Here is a 23,876-nt window from a genome sequence, read left to right on the forward strand (position 1 = left end):
GGCTGTATCTCTGTTTAGAGTAATTATTGCCCATTGCGTGTCTATGCTCTTTAAATTAGTAAAGACACCTTTTAGGCACATCTTTCTCCATTTTGAGGAGGTGGTGGCAGTGGTTATGGTGATGTGCAAGTAATTCCTGACTCCCTGGCTTTGCTGTTCCACTGTTTCCCCGCTGTGCTGTGAGCACCTTTCAGCTGGCAGGCGCATGCCACACCAGAAAGTAGAGAGAGTTCTTCAGGGAATAGACCACAGCTCAGAGGCAGAGCCCAGACACTGTACACAGGAGGTTCCAGGTTCAATCTTTAGCATCTCTGCTTTAAAAAAGGACAATTCAACAAGTAATGGGGAAGACTTCTCTTGGCCTGAAACCTTTGCAGTGGGAGGAGTTAGTACCAACCATCCTGGCTATGCACCACCTCCATAGCTATGTTCTACCTCCAATGTCAGAAGCAGTGTGCTGGGAATCAGAAGTGGGGGGAGAGCTGGGGAGCTTGCAGGCTTCCAGATGGCATCTGGTGGACCACTGTGAAAACAGAATGCATGGGGCTTTGGCCTGATCCAGCAGCCAGGCTCTTCTCACATTCTTGTGAGTGTGTTTTCCACCAAAGCCCTAAATGAGAACAGCCTGGCATTACTTTGGATTTCTCCCCCTGCCTCTCCAATTGGTATCTAAAAGCCGAGTCCCAAAGCTGAATTGGCCCACCCTCTGAAGCCAGCTGTAATTTGCAAAGGCCATTTCCATCTGTGAGAGCAGCCTTGGCTTCTCAGTGGTTATCTAAGTGCCCCTGGAGACATGAAAAATTCAGCCATGGAGCCATGCAGTTGTAGCAGTTCTCATGATGGTGGTTACTGGCGTGGGGAGAGGCTGTGTTTGTGAGCTGGTTCTTTGGTGTCATGGGAAGTACTGTAGTTCAGTGGCAGAGCCCCTGCTTTGTATGCAGAATGTCCAAGGTTCAATACCCAATGGCCTCTTCAGGTAGGGCTGGACCGGTGGTCTAAGGCAAGGGTGAAACAGCAATACAATCAGTAACCCCAAGTAGGAGCTTGCTAACACAACAATCAGGACTCCTTAATAAAAACTTGCAGAACACAGTAGCTAAAATATATCCTGTTTTTTAAAAAAATAAAATAAACATAAAGCCTACTGCATTCGACAAACACCCCAGAGGAACAGCAGAAAACATTTTCCCATTAACCTGACGAAATGAGTCACAGTGCTGATTTTCAAGTGGCTTTTCCAGAGCCAGAACTGAGCTTTATGGCTGGGCTTTGACTGGCTGTCTCTCGAGATCCTTATCTGCCACTGCTTTTAAATTGCCATGTGACTTTGGAACTCAGGCCTCCCAGTGCAATGGGCAACAGCAATCTCGCTTTGCATATTTTCCTGGCAAATTTTCTTAACTAGGAATGCTCATGATAGGCTATCCAGTATGCTCTGGAAATGAAACATTTTCAACATTGCTGTTTATACTTCTAAAAGTGGTTGAGAATTGGTGGAGGAAGAAGAAGAGGAGGATATTATTATTATTATTAATTGCATTAATATCTCACCTTTCCTCCAAGAAGCTGAAGGCAATATACATGGTGTCTGCTCCTTCCCCATATCATCCTTACAAGAGGCCTATGAGGTTGGTTAGGCTGAGAGAGACTGGCCTGTGCTCACCCCATGCCTGAGAGCAGGATTTGAGCCTGGGCCTCCCCATTCCTGGCAGCGCCACACTGGCCTTAGAATGGAATGAGGGAGGGTATGAATCTAGAGCCAAAACAATTTTGCTTCCATAAATTCTCAGTATTCTCCACCATAAATTTTGATGCAAAATATTTCCCAGCTGTACTCTAAATACTGAACATTTTGTTGAATGTTTGACATCTTGATTTGAAATTGCAGGGTACTTGATTTTAAACTAGGCAAGTTGGCCTGTGCTTAGGCCTTTAAGATCTGAAAGCTGACCTGCAATGGCAAGTGATGCTTTCCAGGGGAATTAATTCAGAGGTGATTTTTTGTGAGAATGGGGTTGTTGTTTTTTGCAGAGAAGGATTAATCCCTCTTCCCGCAAAGTGTGGTCCCATTCAGGATTAGTTCCCTCAATGACTTAAACATGGGAGGAAAAACAAGAGAAGCACGTTTGGCTTTTAAACTGTAGCACAGAAAATGCACTTGTTATATTTCCTTTCATATCTGCTGTTTATTTCAATTCTCTTTTTAAAATCCATTGTTAGATGTAAAAGGGGGGCATTTGAAAATTGTAATTTGTTTTATTTATTATATTTTCCTACCATTTCTTGAAGGAACTGAGCACAGTGTGTATGCATTTAATCCCTTGTATCTTCACAAGAGCCCTGTGAGGTAAATTAGGCTGAGAAACGGTAGCCAGTACAAGGTCACCCAGCGTACTTCATGGCTGAGTTGGGATCTGAACCCAGGTCTCTCCACTCCAGGCCCAATCCACCAGGCAACAATGAAACTGAGTTTTCTAGCTCACTTGTTCTTTATTAGAGTTAATCATATCACAATATTAAAATGTTGCTGGAACTTTTCATGTTAATTGTGTTTTTATTAAACATTTCAATAGCGAACAAATAAAGAGCATTTGCTTGTTCATTGTTTCTTTCCTTCCATTAATCTTTTCTTATATTAATGTTGCAAGATCCTTTGGTAAGAATGATTGCATGGCTGTTCTGATCTCATCTGCCTTATGACACTTCCTTTCCATCTGCAGTCCAATAATTTGCGATGAAATGGGTCCGTGACTCTTATATCTGTGGCATAAAGTGAATTTAAGAGCTTTGCCACAACAACCCCTTTTAAAAACAGACATTTGTGATTAGGAAAGTGATGGGGAAATGCCCCCCCCCCCAAAAAAAGTGAGATAATGGTCCATTGACAGGAAGACATATAACCTTCATGGAAAGAAATCAGGATAAGTGTCCATTGCTGTATAACTTCCCTGCAAACAAATCAGGGCAAATGCTTTATAAGCCTCCATGGTAAGCTTTGTGCAAGCAAATCAGGATGAACACTCAGCCAGGAGGTCAACTGGAAGAGACCCTCTTCTCCTTCCTCCAAGGACATGCCTTGCCTGACCCAATTATAAAGGAAACACAATGTACCCAAACAGAACGAATCAGAAAAGTATCTCCATTCCAGCGTCCCACCAATACTGTATTTTTAGCTGATATGTCCTCAGGACTTAATTCAAAATCTGTTATCATAGACTTGATCTAGAACGCGAGTTGGCGAGCAAGTCTTTAGCAATCCCTCCAGGCTACTCTTTTCAACAACCAGCTCAGGATGGTTTGCGCCAATTACTTCCCTCTGTTAAGAGTTAACTGAGCAGGAGGTCGGCCAGTTTTTTCTGGTTTTGCGGGGTATAAAGTTTCCATGCCCCCCTAGATGTTGCAGTAGATGCTCAAAATCTGTGCCATCCCTTGCCTGTGAGTTGAAGGAGAGGCAAAACGAAGAGCAGAGGGCCATGAAATGGCTGAATCGCAGGTGATGGAACGGACTGCCGACCCAGCAAATTCCAATGGCAGGTTCACCATCAGCACCCTGATCAGCACCGAGGACAGAGGCAGGCCTCACTATGGCCAGGGGGACACGGTTGCCTACGACGCTGCCCAAGCCAACCACCTCACCCACAACAACACTTTCTACATGCGGACCTTTGGCTACAACACCATCGAAGTTGTCCCCACTTACGAAAACTATGCCAACACAAAAGTCTCCGGTGAAGCCAAGAAGACCAGACCTACCTTGTCCGATCTACACTCATTCCTCAAGGTAAATTGAAGCCAGTTTGGTTCACAGAATGTCTGTTGCACAGAGTCACGAACATAGGAAGCTGCCTTATAATCATTAGTGTATCTATCTTAGTATATCCAGCTCAGTCAGGGGTCTCTCCTGCCACCAGGGATTCCTCTTGGGACCTTTTGCATGCAAAGCAGGTGCTCTAACTACTGTTCTTTACAGGTCTGTCCCTGCCTGATCACAATCTGCATTAGGTCTTGAGCCAGGGGGACAAAGCATTGAATCTTGCCCCACATTCTTTCCCAGCTGGAAGAAAACCTCATTGGTCTTTGGGCACTTTTCCTGATCTGCATTACTTGGATCACAGAATCATTGAATTGTAGAGTTGGGAGGTATCCCAAGGTTCATCTAGTCCAAGCTCTGCCATGTAGGAATATGCAGGTGGCCCATATGGGGATGGAACCCACAATGTTGTTATCAGCTCCACACTCTAACCAATTGAGCTAACCTCAACAGTGGGTGAGGATGGGTAGCTCAGAATGTTTTTTCTCTGGGGGACTCTTTCTTGAGGTCTTTAGCAACTCTGATTTCTTTTTTCTGCCTTTCCCCACAAGCTCTTATGTAAATAAGCAAAACTGGCCAAGAGCCATGGATAATATTTTTTAAAAATAATAATAATAATTTCATAGAGCTATTTTGCTCATTGCATTTTAAAAAATGCATATAGAGAAGTGGCATGAAAATAGCCCCATCTTTGTGCCCTTTTGACATCTGCATGCTTGGATCGAGTTTTCCACCTGACAATCTGATCACACATTCATTTGAGAAGGTGGGAAAGGAGGGTTCTCAGGGCACAGATCCAACTACTTCTATTTTCTTTTTCTTCAAACAAAGTTTTTTAAAAATATAAAAGCAACAGCATAAACAAAAAATAATCAGTTACAAAACAGAGGAGCAGGAGGCTGCATTACCCAAATAAACAGAGAACAGATAATTAGAAAAAAATAAAAGCAGAAAAACGCATCAAGAAAGCCAGATTTCGCAATTTGGTTGGGGAAGAGAGTTTTGTATACCTGAATTTGACACATAAGCAATCAGATCCTGCCAAACAGTGTAGAAATGTTCTGCATCTTCCTTATCCTTAGAAATGCATAATGTGTGTGTTATTTTCTCTGCTGCAGCCAGAATATCCATATTCCTGTGCCACAACAAGAGGTTTAAGTCCTAAAGGTCTTTGGCTCTGGGTCAAAGTATTCATGTAAGACCTTCCATAGATTGGGAAATTACTTTTTGATCATCCCATAAATTCAAAAGAGCAGGATTGTGGAGAATCCTTGACATCTGTTTTCAATATCAGATTAAATCTGTGCACATGAGAAAGAAGATGATGCCTCTGAGCATGTGCAGAGAACTTTCCTCCCCCAGTGCCAATATGTATTTTTCATGACTAACCTTCTAGAGGTGCAGTGGATGTCCCAGAGCCTTGTGACCCCTTAAAAGACTAGATGGTTTAATGTGGCATCATATTTTCTATGCCAGCCTTCTCCAGCCTGGCACCCTTAATATGTTTTGGACCACAGATGCTCTGGCAGGAGCTGAGAGGAGCCATAGCTAAGAAGAGTTGGGGCCACCAGGCAGGGCCGAGACTTGTGGGAGGTTTTAACATGCTTTCAGGCAGGTGCAAGAAACTGAACCAGCTTTTTTAACCAGGGTGAGTGTCAGCATTAAGTCTGGTGTCCTGAGCAGGACCAGGTGGCTGGTCTAGTAAAATAACAACAATAATAATTTCCCACAATGGCCAGGAGAAGTTCCACATCAGGGGCATTGTGGGAAATAAAAATGGTGGCTACATTCAGCTGCCAAGGTCTGCTTGGAACCCTGCTGTACACCATCACCACAGCCTACCAGGGTTCACTAATGTAGGACAGGGCTGGAGAACTTCATGCTGAGGGGACAAATGTGGCCCTCCAGGCCTCTCTACCTGGCCCTTGGAACATTCCCCAGGCCATGTCCCTCACTGGCCCTGTATCACATCCTAAGCTGGACTCTAATAATGCCTTCTCACTTGTCTGGATGGTGGTTAGATAAAGGTTTGTAGAACCAACCTGTGGCACAAAGAGAAAAGTTTCATTTGTTGTTCCGCCCACTTTCCCCTTTGAACCTGCCCACCAATGGCCCTCAGAAGGTTACCCAGGAAGGAACATGGCCCTCAGGCTGAAAGGTTTCCCCGGCCCTAATGTAGGAGAGGGAACCCAGAGAAGGTCATTTTCCCAGGTCCCCCTCAACCCTGGAGTGGGCCTCATTCTGCACCAGCAGGGCAAAGCCAGTTCATGCAGCAGCCATTTGGGTTCTGGACACAACCAGGTCATGGCCAGACTGTCCACTATGTCCCAATAGAGCCATACTCCTCAGCCACCCAGTTCTGATGACCTCTGCATTGTCCTTGCTGCCTGAGACAGGATGTTCTGTACCTCAGATGTCTCTTTATCCCATAACTTTTCTCGCTTTCCTCCTGCCCCCAGTTTTGCAGTTTGATTGCCATCAGTTGTTGTTGTTTTGTTCCAGCAAGAAAGTAGCCATCTCCACCCGCCAGCGTACGAGCTCCACAGGGACATCATATTCCCCGAAGAAGGAACTGAGGAGGAGGCTGGTGAGGGGGATGCGAAGCCTCAGGAGGAACCTGTCCGTTTTGGGTGGGTTAAGGGGGTGATGGTGAGTACCGTTACTTAGTTCCCCACTCCTGGCTTAAAGGATGTCCTGGACCAGGGCCTTTTCTGTAGTGGCTCCATCCCTTTGGAATTCTCTTCCCAGGGAGATATGTATGGCCCCCTCGCTACTGGTTTTTAAGGGAACCCCATTTTATTTCAGCCAGCTTCTGAGTGATCATGCCCCTGAGTTGTCTGGATGGAGGAGAGAGAGAAGCATATGAGTGTGGAGAAGCTAGGCTACTATACCAAGGTAGAAAGTGCATTTGTTGCTCTGCCTGCATTTGCCTCTGGCCCCGCCCACCAATGACAGGTGGCCCCTTGGAAGGCTGCGCAGGTAGGAGTATGGCCCTCAGTCTGAAAAAAGCCTTGCTACTCCTTGCTATAAATCATGGTATCAACATATCACTCAAGAGTTCTCTTGGGTGAATTGCAAAGGGGGTTCATGAAATCACAGAACTGTAGAGTTGGAAGGGACCCCAAGGTTCACCTAGAGCAACTGCCTAAGGATGGAGGAGTCACAGCTGAATTGCCAGGCCACAGACTGCGATGGAGAGACAAGGCAAGGTGCAGGGAACTGTCTTCCTTCCAGACACCCCTTGTGACATCTTCCTTTACCAGACAGATCTCGTCGCTTATGCCAGGGGTCCCAGTGCTCCTTTTCTGACTAGTGCACTTCAGGCACTAGGTATCTTTTAAAAGAAGGAAATGTTTAAACATGTGCATCCACCTGCACATGCACACCCTTCAGTCTGAAATGGTACAGTCCAGGGAAGACTTGACCATATTGTTCTTCCGATGCTATAAGCAGACCCAGAGGTGTCAGGGCACTGGCTCACAGGTTTTAAATGACTAGGTCTCTGGTCCTCTTCACCAGCTCTGAGGTGCCTACATGCTTCAGTTATTCTCAGTTACCAATTGCTGCTCCCATAACTTTCCAGATCCGTTGCATGCTTAATATCTGGGGTGTGATTCTGTACCTGCGGCTGCCTTGGATCACTGCACAAGCTGGAATAGGTAAGTCCTGTTGAATCTAACTGCATGGTTGAGGCAAACATATCTTGGTATATACATGACGGCTTATCCACACTTCCAGCCTCAGCAGTTGGAGAGGTGGCAGCCCAATAGAGGACATTTTCATTGAGAGCTCCCAAGTTGTGGAACCCCTCTGTGGGAATCCAACCATGGCCTTAATGTCTAAGCAGTATAATTCAATACAACTGCTTTTCTTCACAGCACTGACTTGGGTGATCATCCTGCTTTCTGTGACAGTGACCACCGTCACAGGGCTGTCAATCTCAGCCATCTCCACCAATGGCAAAGTTAAATCAGGTAGTGTTTTGCATATCACCTGTAGAAATATTGACAAAGTTGCACGGGTTGGGTTGGCAAGTGTGTGTGTACACATTGAACCTCTACTTCACATAGACAAGTCTCATCATTTTTTAAAACAAACAGACAATGTCCCACCAGCTTCATCTATCAGAACCAGATGAGACTTCCTCAAGGGGGGCGGGCAGACCCATTGCTGGCATGGCTGAGGCTCAGGAGGAGTGGGAGGCATTTGCAGAGGTGGACAAAATGACTTTGCCACCTAGGAAGGTTCTCCACTCAAGAGACTGACAGATCCAGGGGATCCACCATTTTTTGCCATTTCTCATCGGCCAGCTTCAAATCCCACCAAACCGCTCCCAGGAGGAGGGATCTGAGCAGGGGCCCAGAACTAGATGACCATTTGGGTCCCTTCCAACTCTACAATTCTATGATTCTATGCCTGCCCAATTCCTGGGTACCAGTGTGGTGCAGTAGTTAGGATGCTGGACTAGGTCATGAGAGACTAGGGTTCAAATTCCCACTTGGTCCATGAAGGTCACTGAGTGACCTTGAGCCAGTCAGCCTCACCTACCTCACAGGGTTGTTGTGGGGATTATATGAGGAAGAGGAGAACCAGCTTGCATGCCACCTTGAGATTCTTGGAGGGGAAAGTGGGATAGCAATGCAATAAGATCAAATATATAATTTGCAGTAGGTGAGCTATACTAGCCTTTGTGATGATCCTTGTGTTCCTATATCTCAGGTGGGACTTACTTCCTTATTTCACGAAGCCTTGGGCCGGAGCTGGGAGGCTCCATTGGCCTCATCTTTGCCTTTGCCAACGCGGTGGCTGTGGCCATGCACACGGTGGGCTTTGCAGAGACTGTGCGGGACCTGATGCAGGTAAGCCGGGGCAACTGCTGCCACCAGGCTATGGGGAAATCTCTGCAATCTTTGAACCACATCAAGGACAGCAAGAGGAAGCCTGGTGCAGTGGTCAGAGTGTTGGAGCAGGACCTGGGACACCAGAGCTTAAATCCTCACTCAGCCATGAAGCCCACTGGGTGACTTACCACACAGGGTTGTTGTGAAGATTAAAAATGAGGAGGGGGAGAACCATGTTGGAAAGGCGCAGTTTAAACGCAATAATAAAATAAATAAATAAGGATAGCTCCACATAGAGCAGAATCCCATAGTCTAAGGCTCTAAGCAATAGGTTACTGGCCCATAGATCTGTGTGAGCAGGCTGCCCCAGGAACATCCAGAGCTGAAAACAGGCACTGTGCGTCACTGAAGCCACCAGGGCTCCCAGCAGCAGTAGAGTCTAGGAGTTTCCCCAGACCATGAAAGGTTGGCATCAGAATTTATAGGCTGAATCAGAACAGCCCAGGAGATTCTACCTATTTTTACATTAAAATGGTCCTCAAATAATAACTTCTTTAACTGTGTCCAGACATTGCAGCTAAAAAGGATTGATTTTCAGGCCAAGGATTCAAATCCCACTCTGACCCAATTATTGGGGGCAAAATGACACAGCTGTGTGAAGTCTTGAGCACTCTTACATTTTGGGGTAGATTAGTCAGCACTGATCTTTTAACCAAAGATCTTCCTATTCTAAATGCAAGCTTTTCTCTGCAGATGGGAAGCTGTCATATCACAACTCCTTTCATCTCCAACCATTGCCTGTGCTGACTGGGGCTGATGGGAGTTGGGGTCCAGCAGTTTGTGTTTTTAAAAAAACACATTAAAAAATAATAATAACCGGTTGAACGAAAAGGTCTTCACTTCACTTGGCACAGAAAATACCATAAAGAAGGTGCCAAGCTAGCCTCTCTCAGGTGGACATTCCGCAACCAGGTCACCACCACTAAGAAGGCATAAGTATATAATTGAGCCATGTTCCTTCTGCTCTGGCATTAGGTGACATTTAGTTATTTACTTTAAACGATTTCTAAATGACTTAATATCGAGAAAACAGGATTCCGAAAACAGAGGTGCAATATACAAGTGAAACAGTAGCATAAATACGTATAATGGCAGGAATCCAGTAATAACAGTTTCTGATCTTATGGGTCAAGGAAAGCCTGGGCAAAAAGGTATGTCTTTGCAAGACGTCTGGAGCAAGTGATGGATGGTGCTTCATGCATGGCAGAGGGAAGGGCATCCCGAAATGGAGATGCCAGAGATTGAATCTAGAGCCTTCTGCCTACAAAGTATCTTTTCTGCTGCTGAACTACGGCCCATTTCCAACCCTGTGGACTTCTCTGCATCACCCCCTTTCCCAGATTGTGCCTTGAGTCCCCAGTGCACTCATTCTGATGCACCCTGTGAGCACTGACTGTTGGTGTTTTTTTTCTGCCCAAGGAGCACAACTCTACCATGGTCGATCCCACAAATGACATTCGCATCATTGGGGTCATCACAGTGACTATATTGCTTGGCATTTCTTTGGCTGGGATGGAGTGGGAAGCCAAGGTAAGAGCTTTGTTATGTACGTGTTTGTTTTTTTAGAAGGCCTGGGGCAGGGGCAGGTGCAGCTAATGGGGAGAGAGCCCTATTCTGGTCATGAGGAGCAACCCATGGGGCAAGGCAGGTCAGTGATCCCAGCACTACGGAGAGCTCCAAGGGGCTGGGAGTAGACTGGCAGGCTGGGAGGTTTCTGCCTCCAGCCTGCCTCTATTAGGCTCCTCCCCTTTTGGAGAACCATGGTCTCTTAAAAGACCAAACACACGGCCTGAAGATGGTCTCCAACATGAGGTGCTCCTTGTGTTGAAAGGTACCTAGTACAGGGACACTCAGTTCCCAGTAGGGTTGTCATTGTCACAATGGATTTGCTTGGTCTTTGCAGGCACAGGTTCTTTTCTTCTTTGTCATCATGATCTCCTTTGTAAACTACCTTGTGGGAACCATCATTCCAGCCAGTGAGGAGAAACAAGCCAAAGGATTCTTCGGTTACAGGGGTAAGGTGCTGGCATGAGTGGCTGAGGGAAGAGAGGACTGTTCATGAACTGAAGTACTCCAGAAGAATTAAGTTGGTGTAAGGAAGCAGTGGCGGTTGGAAATGATGCCGAAGGGCCATAACCCAGCATGAGGGCATCTGTTTTACATGTGGAAAGTCCTGAGTTCCATCCCCAGTGGCATCTCCAGGTGGTCCTGGGAAAGACTGCCTGCCTGAAATCCTGGAGAGACCCTGCTAGTCCGTGTAGACAACATTGACCTAGATGGACCAATGGTCCAACTCAGTGTAAGAGGGCTCCCTGTTCTGGTGTTTAAACAGCATGTAAAGTAGCTCTAAATAAATAAATGGGCTGAAGTTGTGTTTGTGACTAGCAAGTCAACAAGCTAAACTAGATTTGTTTTAAATAATAACAGCAGGAACATTTGAGTTTGGTTCTCTTGCTCAAGGAGTGCATTCAATCCTCAAAACATAAGACGAGCCCAGCTGGGTCAAATTAAAGTTCTGGTAGCTGTGGTAGAATAACAATAATAAATAAGTTGAGATGGTGTTGGAGTGATCAGACAGGTTTACATCTCTCCACCCAGTCCAGTGCCCTGAGGGAGATGGAAATTGCCCTCTCCCAACTCATTGGATTGATCATCAGGTGTAAAGTTTGCATACACAAACACACACGTGACAAAACCTTCTCTTTTCCAGCGGACATCTTCGCGCAGAACTTTGTGCCAAACTGGCGTGGGCCTGATGGCAGTTTCTTTGGTTTGTTTTCCATCTTTTTCCCATCAGCCACTGGCATCTTGGCAGGAGCCAACATTTCAGGTGATTTGAAGGTAGGCGGGTCTGGCTGCTGAAGCCCAGGGGGCCAGGAGGTGGGGTGCTGGAGTCAGCAGCCTCCTTTTGGAAACATGGCCCAGGGCAATAGTTGGTGTGAGAAATTCTGGGTATTGGGACAGAGGGTTTGGTGGGTCCCATTCCAGACTCTTTCTACATATAGCCTGTTGTGGATGCAGAGGGACAAGTCTTTGATTACATATATTTCTCTCTCTCTCTTTCAGTGAGGGGTGACTTAATACAGCTAAGCATGAAAAGTTGCATATGCTTTCCCCACCGCCAACCTCCAAACCAGGTCGGGTTTGGAGGCTGCTATACGCAAGCCTTGGGAGCCCGGCGGGAACTCTCACCGGGCTCCCAAGGCTTGCGGATAGCTTCATGAAACCTGGAGAGCGAGAGGGGTCGGTGCGCACCGACCCCTCTTGCTCTCCAGTCTTCAGCGAAAGCCTGCATTCGCTGCATAGGACACACACACATTTCCCCTTCATTTTTGGAGAGGGAAAAGTGCGTCCTATAGAGCGAAAAATACGGTAAGTTGAATCTACTTTCCTTCCACCCATGTTTCATTTGGGAGAAGCCAAAGCCCATGCAGTTCTATGCAAAACTGTGTGTGTTTGTGTGTGTTCCTATATACATAGAAATGTAAGGTTTCATAACACTGCAGTTTACCAAACACAAACTCCAGCATGACAACAGAACATCAGGCAAGCAAGTGAGTAAGGAGGGGGAGTTGCTTCAGAGAGAAGTTTGGCAAACCAATCTCTGGGGTGCCTTCCCACTTCCATGAAACCTCACTGCAACCACAGGCAAGCAGGAGGAGCAAGTGAGGAGGCAGGCAGAGTGGGGACTCATCCACACTTAGCTTTTGCCTCGCACTTTCCAGGCAAGGTCCGCACTTTAAAGTCGTAGTGCCCCTTTTTTTTCACCCTGAAGCACAACAAACAGTGATTTTCTGCAGATTGCCATTTGCTCCTGTTCAGTGTTAAAAGAGCAGGTTTTCACCGGGAAAGCTCCAAAGCAAAAGAAGAAGAAAACGAGTGCTTGGGAAATGGAGCTTTGAAGCATGGGCTCTGCCTGGAAAGCACAGAGGAAAGGTAAAGTCTGGGTAGGCCTTAAGTGAGTGAGCCAGTGGCCCAGGCAGGCAGGTGAGTGATGGAGAGGCACAGGTGAGCAAAAGGGAGAAGTTGAAGGAGCTGGGTGTGTGTGAGAGAGAAAGGTTTGGGTGAGGTGTAAAAGGGTTGGCAAGAGGGGAGGGCAGGCGAGGTTGGTGAGCCCTTAGTAGTATCACAATTACTGGTTAATGCGGTGGTCCTATGGAAGGCATTTTCCTAAAACTCATTTATTCCGTTGGGTAGGATCCTGCTGTGGCAATTCCTAAAGGGACCCTCATGGCTATTTTCTGGACGACTGTGTCATATCTGATTATATCTGCGACTATTGGTAGGTAATGGTCAGGCATTAATCGTAATCAGCAAGGTAAATGTAATACGTTTCCAGGCACAATTCCAAGTGTTGGTGCTGACCTTTAAAGCCCTAAACGGCCTCAGTCCAGTATACCTGAAGGAGTGTCTCCACGCTTATCGTTCTGCCCGGACACTGTGGTCCAGCGCCAAGGGCCTTCTGGTGGTTCCCTCACTGTGAGAAGCCAAGTTACAGGGAACCAGGCAGAGGGCCTTCTTGGTAGTGGCACCCGCCCTGTGGAACGCCCTCCCACCAGATGTCAAAGAGAAAAACAACTACCAGGTTTTCAGAAGACATCTGAAGGCAGCCCTGTTTAGGGAAGCTTTTAATGTTTGACAGACTATTGTATTTTAATATTTTGTTGGAAGCCACCCAGAGTGGCTGGGGAAACCCAGCCAGATGGGTGGGGTATAAATATATTATTATTATTATTATTATTATTATTATTATTATTATTATTAATCAAGAGAAGCAGGGAAAGCCAATATGCTTTCCCCCTGGATGTTTTTGGACTGAGCATGGGCTCAGGAGCATTATGTCATAATTCAAGGTGTATTTCCTGAGCTACTGCTGTCCACCTGATTCTGGTTGGTGGGCTTTACCTATTTATTCTGTAGGATTTGTAAAGCATTTAATTGTCAAGACCAGTGAGCAGTTTACAAGGGGTCCTGGGAGTCCTGCTCAGAGTAAACCTACTAAAGTTCAAGTTGTTTTTAATGTTTGGTGTGTTATCGTGTTATTAATATTCTGCTGGGAGCCTCCGAGAGTGGCTGGGTAAACCCAGCCAGGTGTGTGGGGTATAAATAAATTATTATTATTATTATTATTATTATTATTATTATTATTATTATTATTCAGAATTAACTAATTTCAATGGGTCTGTTCTGGATAGAACTTAGCTGGATATGTGAAAATTTCAAACATTTCAAAATATAATCAGCAGCTTTAAAAATATACATGATAAAATAAAATTGCATATTAAAATGCATGTCAAATTTACATATCTGAGTAGGCTTGGTTAAAGAAAAAGAAAAATTTCAGCCATTGTCAAAAAGAGAGCAGCGAAGGCACATGCCCAGTACCAAAGGGCAGAGAATTCCAAAGTGTAGGCACAGATAGCCTGAAGGACTGAATCCTTGCCAATGTGGAATGAACATTATATGGTTTATTTAACAGGATTTATACATGGCTTAATTTCCCAAGGTCTCTAACTGGTTTGGGGCTCTGGTGAGAAAAACAAAGTAGATCCAAGCAGCCTGAATTTTGCCCCCCTCTGCTTAGAGTGGCTCATGGGTCTTTGAAATTAAGAGCCCACGTTGTGGAGGAAAACTGTCAGAAATGATGCTAAATTATCATGGTCCCTTTCTTAGGGGCATGTGTGGTCCGGGATGCCTCTGGAAGCGTGAATGACACCATCTCTGTTGGCTCTGTGGGCTGTGAAGGGATCGCTTGCAACTTGGGCTGGAACTTCACGGAGTGTGCTCAGAGCCACACCTGTAACTTTGGGCTTATCAATTTCTACCAGGTATTATCAGCCGTACTGCCATGGGGAAGGATGTTTTTTATTTGACACCTGGGCCTTGAGGATACTTGGAAGGGGGACAAAGACACTGCCATCTTCCATTTAAATCTATTGCAGCCCAGGATCCAACCCTACCAGATGGGTTGCAATCTCTCATCAACCATGGGCATGATGGCTGGATCCATCACTTAGCTATGATTCCTGCATTGCAGGATTTGGACTAGATGATGGTTTGGGTCCCTTCCAACTCTACAGTTTTATGATTCCATGACTACTGGTGGCTTCTCTGCTGTGAATAGATCTCCAGACTGGGTTGGGGACAAAGCCAGCTGCCTTTGACAATGGGGAGGCACAATGCAGGGAGACTGGTTTAGTGCCTAGACCCAGCAGGAATCCCTGAATAATCCATCAATCTGCCTTATATTAGCTCACGAAGCTTAGTATTCGATAACCTAGTGGCCATGAGCATCTGAGCTCCCTAACTTCAGATTTGGGAAGAGGCTTGTGGAAGTTGCCCTCTCTGATTGGCTCTTCCTCATTCCACCAGTGCCCATCCCTTTCCCCACTTCCCATGGGTCCAGGCTGAACTCCTGAGAGGTTGTGGAAAGTGGGGGATGCTTCTCCTCCTTGCTCTGATCAGGGCCCGCATGTAGGGAGAAGAACCCTAGAATCACAGAACTGCAGAGATGGAAGAGACCCCAAGGGCATCTATTCCAACCCTCTGCAATCCAGGAACCATATTCAGAGAATCCTTGACAGATGGCCATCCGAACTGTGTTTAATAACTTCCAATGGCAAGGCAACAACAGCAAAGAGGCTCAAGAGCGGGACCCCTGATTGGGTGGGGGCCATGACAAGTGTCAAGTGGTACACACACACACACACACACACACACACACACACACACCCATGCTGGCCTGTGAGAAGAAGCCAAGGTGTCCTCTCCTGGTTTTGACAGAGCCCATGGGGGACCACACAGGTTGGTAGTTGCAGCACCAAGGACAGTTCCAAGCGAGAGCCCTTGCTCTGATCACATTGGCGAATGAACCAGTGGTGGGTTTTGTGTTTCTGGGGGCCGGATCTGAAGGTTTGAAAGAGGCTAGTCTTGGACTGGAGTATCCTCCTTTCTAATAAGTCCTTTTGTGTGCATCACATGCACTGATATGGTGAGCTGGGAACATGGGTCACTGGTGTGGAGGGGATTGGTTCCTCGGGGTGGTGTAGGCTTAGAGGAGACAGGCTTCAGGGGCTTCAGGGGCTGCTCTGGGGTGTCTTGGACTCCAGAGGCCATGACCTAGGTTTGGGCTGTGCCTCAGGGCTGGCTGTAACCCTGGAGCCTGGGCTGCTGTACAGATAGATTGGACTGGTCTCTCTGAGTTTTTGAAGTCCAGTCTGCTGCTCTGCATCATGCACAGTGCATATGTGATCCGTTGTGTTTCCTTGCAGAGTATGAGCATGGTGTCTGGCTTTGCACCACTAATCACAGCTGGGATCTTTGGGGCCACCCTCTCCTCTGCTCTGGCCTGCCTTGTGTCAGCCCCCAAAGTCTTCCAGGTGAGAGACAGGGCAGCTAACCAGGAAATTTGGATTCCCCTCCCAACCAAAAGCTAGACCACAGTGCTAGGATCTGATTGCTTTGGGGCTGAGCTTGAACCTGCAGGAATGTGCTCTGAATCTGAATACAAATGACCACAACTGTCCACAAAGTGTGAAAAACCACCAGCCTTACTGTATTTCCCCCATCAGTAAAAGAAGATGACTCCACATCTTCTTTGGGATGCTCTGAAGTTGACTGTGAGATTAGATTGTGATATGTCAAGCTGTGATACATCAAGCATTTCATTGGGTAAAACTGCTCTAAAAATGATGATGAGTTTGAGCATGTTAATGAAATACAGAGCCCAGTCCTTTTATAAATGACAGGCAGTGGGTCATGATCCATTTGAACAGTTAAACTCCATATAGAGGCTGATATGCCTGTTGTAAATGTATTTTATCTTCTACAAAGATAGATTTTATGTGGACTATTGACACTTGTATCAAATAAAATTTATTTAGAGAAGAAAAATAATTAGAAAGAAAACAGCAGCAGGGCCCCCCAAAATGGACATATACCAAACCAGCAGCTACTCAAACAAAATGAAAGCTAAATTTCATGAAAAGTCTGAGAGAACAGCAATTATTTCACCTGATAACTAAAAGACATTGATGAGTGTGCCAGGTACATGTGTTTAGGAATGGAATTCCATAATTCCAGTGCCACCACTGAGAAGCCCCCTTATCCAGTCATCTCCCCACTAACCTCAGGATGTTAAGGACACAGAGAACTGCCTCCAGTTTAAACCTTGACATTTCTGGGCATGTTCCTGATGGCTCAAAACCTTGTCATGAATAGCCATTTTGCATCTCCCCAACAGTGCCTTTGTAAGGACCAGCTCTACCCCGCCATTGGCTTTTTTGGGAAGGGTTATGGAAAAAACAACGAACCTATCAGGGGTTACATGCTGACGTACGTCATTGCAATTTGCTTCATTCTTATTGGTAAGTAATTCAGGGGGTCATGAAGTGGGGGAGGGGCAGAGTCTGATTTGACTCAGGGTGGAGCAAACAATGGCAATAGGATGGTCTTTAATTCTGTGTTGAAAGTCCCCAATGTTATGATTTAATAAATAACAACTACCCTACAAACACCTGATTCTGCACTTTGAATAATTTGCACAAATGAACGGAACCTCCCTCCTTCTCTCTCCTATCCCTGCAGCTGAACTGAATGCCATTGCCCCCATCATCTCCAATTTCTTCTTGTGTTCCTATGCACTCATAAACTTCAGCTGCTTCCATGCGTCCATTACCAACTCCCCAGGTAAGGGATGCTATTTATTCATTTATTCATTGACTCTATATCCATCATGTTCTCCAAGGAGTTCAAGGTGACACACATGGTTCTCCTCATCACAACCCTGTGAGGTAGGTCAGACTGAGAGGCAATGACTGGCCCAAGATTACCCAGTGAGCTTCATGGCTGAGTGGGGATTTGAACCCAGCTCTCCCAGGTCCTAGTCGGACACTCTCACCACCATACTACCACTGGCTCACGGTGCTTAGCATCAAAAGTAGTGCACCAGGTCAGGTCCTAGGCCACTTCCAGAGCCTCACTGTCCTGAAGCTGGGAGGCTGTTCCTAGCAGATCGAAACAGGTTTGTGGGCCATGCACCTGGAAGCAGGATCTGAGCCCTTCAGTTGGTATATGGCCTCATTGTCAGCCACAGCATCCAGGATGGTGTAGTGATGAGCAAGCAGGGCTGCAAAATCTGAACGTTGGGAAGCCTTATTTGGTTCATCCCTATAGCCTAGCTGCCTTTCCATATTGGGGTGTTTCTCCCCCTCCCCATTTAAATTTTATTACATGTTTACATTAAGCTAACATAATTTATCCAGCAGTGTCCTAAATAGTAGATACAGTGGTACCTCGGGTTACAGAAGCTTCAGGTTAGAGACTCCGCTAACCCAGAAATAGTACCTTGGGTTAAGAACTTTGCTTCGGGATGAGAACAGAAATCGCATGGCAGCAGTGGGAGGCCCCAGTAGCTAAAGTGGTACCTCAGGTTAAGAACAGTTTCAGGTTAAGAACGGACCTCCAGAACGAATTAAGTTCTTAACCCAAGGTATTGTGCATCAGATATATGTGGCTGAATGGATAGATTGAGAAATTGATCTGCATCAGCTACCCGCCATTGAAATTTGTGTATGAAGTACAATAATAAAAAATCAGGTTGCACTCATATCCTGCCATTGTGAGAACAGGATGCTGGACTAAATGGGCCCTCTTGAGCCTGATCCAGCAGGATCTTCTTATGTTCTTAACACAACTGAGCAAATAAAATGGCCAAACTAAATTAAAAATTAGCAATTTAAAACTAAGAGAGCATCTCTGGGCCTTTATTTTAATGACAGTCACTAGAAACTTTCCATTCTTTGCTATCACCAGCTGATCCAAGATCCTCATGGAGAAAAACGATATAATAATCAGCTGGATGCCCTGGATGAGATAATAATAATGTGAATGTGTGGGTAATCTAGGCTCATGACAGGTATTTAGGTTCTTTGCCCTATTTTACAAAATTACTCCAACGGCAAAGAAATAGTTCCCATGTTTCCCCTAATATAAGATCCATTGATCTTTGGGGATGGCAGATCAGTATTATCTGCAAGGCAGTCAGTGGCGTAGCGTGGGGGGTGCAGGGGGGGCCGGCCGCACCGGGCACAACATCTGGGGGTTAGGGTTAGGGGGTGCGAATCCATGGGTTAGGGGGCGCAAATCCACGGGTTAGTGGGCGCAAATTACTTGCCTTGCCCTGGGTGCTGACAACCCACGCTACGCCACTGAAGGCAGTTGCACAAGAAGATAGTGTGTGCGCAGTGATTTGATTGCCAATTATTCTGGTTCTCTTTCATTGTCACATCCACCCAGGTTGGAGGCCCTCCTTCAATTATTACAGCAAGTGGGTGGCTCTCTTTGGAGCCATTGTGTCCGTGGTCATCATGTTCCTGCTGACCTGGTGGGCTGCCCTCATTGCCATTGGAATTGTGGTCTTCCTGCTCGGATATGTTCTCTATAAGAAGCCAGGTATGTAACTGGGGAACCTCAGGCCTGGCGGCGATGGGCAAACGTCTCTTCATCTGGCCCTCAGAACTCTTCCTGCAACACGCCCCCTCCCAGCCAAAGCCCCTTTCTCTCTTTTAATGTCCTGCACACTTTTGCCTCTGGCCCTACCCACCACTGACATGTGGCCCAGAAGGGAATGTGTACAATGCAGGAGGTTGGACTAGATGGTGCTTCGGGTTCCTTCTGACTCTGCTGTGATTCTGTGAACACCAGCTACCATTAAGCAAAAATAAATGCTCTGATCCTGCTTGGCTGTTTCTCTCTAGGGGTGAACTGGGGCTCATCCGTGCAAGCCAGTTCCTATAACATGGCCCTGAACTATTCTGTGGGACTCAACGAGGTGGATGACCACATTAAGAATTATAGGTGAGGAAGTGTACAGTGCTTTCTTCTTGGTGCTTATTGAAGACCCTCCTTATCCAAGAAGCCTTTTAGGTCAATATTTTTTTATCTTCGTCTGTGGGCATGCAGTAAAGCTGAATGTCAGGCAATTCAGGACTGCTTCTTCATGCAGTGCAGAGTTAAACCAGCAGGCTCTTCTGATACACTTATGTTCTGTATTGGACTTGAAATTATTTTTAATGTGCTTTTTTAGTAATGTTTTTATTGTTACATTATTTTGGGATTTTTTTATGGGAAGCAATTCAAAATAAATGATGTCAGCAGTCAGGGAATGCAGTTGGGTAAACAGGGAGCTCTTCATCTGCCTGAGAAAGCGCCCCACTGTTGGTTCTTGTCTGAACTCCACAGGGAGCTCATTCCACACAGTGGGAAGAGCAACAGAGGAGGCTTCAGCCGGCACAGTCAAACCAATCACATCGACTTTGGAGGACTAGATGGGAATAGGCCTTCCGAGAGATAATCTGGTCCCAAGTGCAGCCTATGACTTCTCATTGTTTCTCCCTCAGACCTCAATGCCTGGTGCTGACTGGCCCTCCCAATTTCCGCCCAGCCCTGGTGGACTTTGTGGGCACCTTCACCAAAAACTTGAGCCTGATGATTTGTGGGAATGTGTTGATTGTGAGTATTTATCACCATAGGAGAATCAACTTTGCAGATTGTGGACATCTATCTGCCTGCCTGCCTGCCTGCCTGCCTGTCTATTGTATACTTCTGAAGGCCCCAGGCTAGGAATGGTTTCATCTAGGAGCTCTTTTGGAGACAGTTGATTCTCTATGAATCCACCACCTACAGTGAACCCATGAGGTGTGAAGGCTAGCATACAGAACCCATGGTTTCAAAGTAGGGACCTTGGTGACAAGATTGGGCCACTTCAGACCTCCAGGTCAGTTTGTAAGCTAGTTGGGCTGATCTCAACTGTGCTACAGCACTGTAGGTGGTACTGCAGATTCTGGCTCAGCAGGGATCAGGAGGCCCCAAAAGCCAATAGAATCCCAGCATGAGCCTGTCAAAATGATGGCTCTGGCTTCCTCAGTTCGATTTACTTACTGCTGGACCACACAATCTACCTGTGGAACCTGCTGCTTACTTATGCACAACCAGCCCCACCAGGCAGATGCCTAGAACACCCAAATGGCCCCCAATGGGAAGCTGGCAGTAACCCCCACCCCTCAGCTCCCATCTTCAGATGTTTAGGAGAGACTGGAGCACTTGCCTTCTTTACACATTGTGTTCGCAGCAGAAGACAACTGTGTTCACGCTGGAGTGGCCGCAGCAAATCTGGTTTCCCCATGAAAAGCATAATGAAAGCTGCATTTGATTCTGTTTGTTCCCCCTGGAAGGATAGTCAGCTAATTAAGCAGGACTGAATGATAGGCTCGGAAGATATGGAAGGCAATCACTTCCAGCTGCAGCTTAATTGCCAAGGCAAAGATCAGAAGCTGCTTTTTGAAAGCAGGGCACATTAATCACAGGATGGCATTCTGCTTCCAGATTACCTCTTATTCTCTGCCTGAGGTGCAGCAATTGCAGATGTGGTGGCTGATCAATGGGGAAATGATTGGCCCCTTTGCATTATTAAGCTGGCCAAGTGCCAAATTTGAAAACAACAACACAGAGGTACCCCTTAGCTCAAACTTCCTGGGCTCTGAAGGCCTTTCTTCAAACTGCAGACATGAGGAAGTGGCATGTATAGGTATAGGAAGGAGCCCCTGTGCATGCTCAGGGGGATGACTTACACCTTTTGTGATTGAAATAGGATTCTAGGTGCAGGTGGCACCCATGAGACAAGCCCAGGGATGGGATCTGATCATAGGCTCTGTGTCCAGCTTGGACTTTAACTCCCATCAGCCCCATTCAGCACAACCAACAGTTAGATATGGTGGGAGTTGTAGTCCTAAACATCTGGAGGGTGCTACATTAGTGAAGTGCAATTTGGATAACTTGATGGTCACACGAGTCAGGAAGGATGTGCCTGTTTTAAGCCAGCCGCCCTTGGGTCACCCACTGTTTTCTTCTGCTTTCTCACAGGGGCCAGGCAAACAGATGATGTCTGAGTTCCGTCTTGCTTCCAGAGGCCACGTCAAGTGGCTGACCAAGCGCAAAATCAAGTCTTTCTATACTGATGTCTTAGCTGAGGACCTGAGAACTGGAGTTCAGATTCTTATGCAGGTAAAAATCAAACAAAAAGAAAGAAATCTTGAAATGCTGAAGGTAAGTAGGCAGCCCATGTCTACAACGACTGCTACATTGAAGAATCCTTAAAACGATTTGTTATGTACTGAGTCAAATAGGATCCAAACTGCAGCAGTCTGATTGGTCCTAGAACAATAGGATCCAAAAGGCAGCAGTCTGATTGGTCCTAGAACAATAGGATTCAGAATGCAGCAGTCTGATTGGTCCTAGAACAATGCAGCAGTATGATTGGTTGGCAGGAACCACCCAATCATGCTCCAGATTGAAGTGAATCCACAACCTGATTGGCTTACAGTAGAATTCCGGAGTTAGCCAATCATGTGCAGCCCATTGTGTAAATAATGTATATAAAGCAGATACTTTGAGGGGACATTCATTCCTCCTCACCACTATGAGCTGAATAAAGAGCATGAAATCACTTTGCGACTCTGAGTATATTTCACTGGCGACGAAGGTGGGATCCCGCTGAGCTGACTGCCACACACAGCACCGCAGCACCGCCACCTGCCGCACCGCTGCCTCGCACCGTGTATCCAGGCTTCAGCTCCGGGACACAAGGAACTCAGAATGGCAACCGACAGCAGCTTCTCACCGTTCAACCCAGCATCCGGAGACTGGGAAGCGTACGCCTCCCGTTTCACCTTCCTCCTAGAAGCCAAAGGGGTCACCGATGAAGAAGACGCCAAGAAGAGGGCAATATTCTTCAGCGTTTGCGGAGAGGAGACATTTGAAATCGCCCGGGCTCTCCTTGCGCCTGAAGACGTTGCTACTGTTCCATACAAAACAATAATGGAACAGCTGAAGGGGCACTTTTCGCCACAGCCCTCAGTGGTGGCTCGTCGAAATGCCTTCTATGCAAAGCGGCAAGCCCCTGGGGAAACCATAACTGGGTTTGTGACCTCTCTCCGCCAAGCCGCCCGGTTCTGCAACTTCTCAGAGCTGGAGAACATGCTTCGTGACCGCCTCGTCGGTGGCCTGAGGGATGAGAAGCTGCAACGACGCCTCTACGCTAAGAAGAACCTAACGTTCCAGGTCGCTCTGGAGGAGGCCCTGGCAACGGAAGCTGCCGAGAGGTCGACGCAAGAGGCACGGCCGAGCCAGCCGTCCCAACCGAGGGTCCACCACGAAGACCTCACCGACGACTCAGGATCTGACAGGGAGGAGGTGCACCGAGTACAGCAGCGCACTCAAGCAGCCCACATACCACAGCTGCCTCGACGAGAAGGAGGGAACTGCACAAGCTGTGGAGAAAGTCACGAGAGGAGGACCTGCCGTTTCCGCAACGCAGTGTGCAGGCAGTGCAGAAAAGTGGGACACATCGCCCGGGTGTGTCGGGCTCGGCCCACCCGATGCCAGGCATCAGATGACCAATCCAAGAACCCCAGGTCCCGGGGCCCAACGCACCAAGGCAACTCGACGGAGCTCACGGACTTCCAGGTATACCAGTTGCCCCACCCCAACGTAGAGAAAATTTATGTAGAGGTACAGATAGAGGGGGCCCCATGCCGCATGGAGCTTGACACGGGTTCAACTCTATCCATAATCTCGGCAAGGACCTTAAGGAAACTGTGTCCTAGTGGGGGTCCCAAACTCAGGCCGGCCCCATTCACCCTCCGGGACTTCCAGAAACGTAAGGTCCCCACAATGGGGGTGGGGACCTTCAGGGTGCAATACCGAGGGCGGACGCGGCAACTGGACTTACTTGTGGTCAAGGGCCCCTACATTAGCCTACTGGGATTGGCATGGTTTGGACCACTGGGGCTAGCTGTCACCGGGGTGAACCACACTAGCTTACAAGTGGACGTGGACGCCATATGCAAGGAATTTCCGGGGGTTTTCGATGGGAAATTGGGACAGTATACCGGCCCCCCCATTGCTCTACAGCTTGACCCCGCAGTACGACCGGTCAGGCTCAAGGCCCGCCGGGTCCCGTTCGCCCTGAAACCCCGTATAGACGAGGAATTGGACCGGCTCATGGAGCAAGGAGTGCTGGAACCAGTGCCTAATGCCCCCTGGGAAACCCCAATCGTCACACCTGTCAAGCCTAATGGTTCAGTCCGCATCTGCGCAGACTACAA

At 47.1% G+C, this 23,876-nt stretch overlaps 1 protein-coding gene across 2 annotated transcripts in view; it reads left to right on the forward strand.

The window, feature by feature from the left end:
- The first annotated feature begins 3,424 nt into the window (after window positions 1-3,424).
- SLC12A3 (solute carrier family 12 member 3) overlaps window positions 3,425-23,876 on the forward strand; it is a 31,712-nt gene continuing 11,260 nt past the window's right edge. For both annotated transcript variants that reach the window (XM_079988370.1, XM_079988371.1), the window contains exons 1-17: window positions 3,425-3,781; window positions 6,314-6,460; window positions 7,395-7,470; window positions 7,690-7,785; window positions 8,531-8,670; window positions 10,132-10,242; window positions 10,616-10,727; window positions 11,423-11,553; window positions 12,910-12,994; window positions 14,386-14,540; window positions 15,984-16,091; window positions 16,955-17,078; window positions 17,299-17,400; window positions 19,009-19,164; window positions 19,470-19,569; window positions 20,112-20,223; window positions 21,634-21,774. In XM_079988370.1, the coding sequence (XP_079844496.1) occupies window positions 3,479-3,781; window positions 6,314-6,460; window positions 7,395-7,470; window positions 7,690-7,785; window positions 8,531-8,670; window positions 10,132-10,242; window positions 10,616-10,727; window positions 11,423-11,553; window positions 12,910-12,994; window positions 14,386-14,540; window positions 15,984-16,091; window positions 16,955-17,078; window positions 17,299-17,400; window positions 19,009-19,164; window positions 19,470-19,569; window positions 20,112-20,223; window positions 21,634-21,774 (2,199 nt within the window). In that variant the 5' untranslated portion in view covers window positions 3,425-3,478. The remainder of the gene's footprint in view (window positions 3,782-6,313; window positions 6,461-7,394; window positions 7,471-7,689; window positions 7,786-8,530; window positions 8,671-10,131; window positions 10,243-10,615; window positions 10,728-11,422; window positions 11,554-12,909; window positions 12,995-14,385; window positions 14,541-15,983; window positions 16,092-16,954; window positions 17,079-17,298; window positions 17,401-19,008; window positions 19,165-19,469; window positions 19,570-20,111; window positions 20,224-21,633; window positions 21,775-23,876) is intronic.

Source organism: Podarcis cretensis (genome assembly GCF_951804945.1).
Source record: "Podarcis cretensis genome assembly, chromosome: 8".
Taxonomy (NCBI): Eukaryota; Metazoa; Chordata; class Lepidosauria; order Squamata; family Lacertidae; genus Podarcis; species Podarcis cretensis.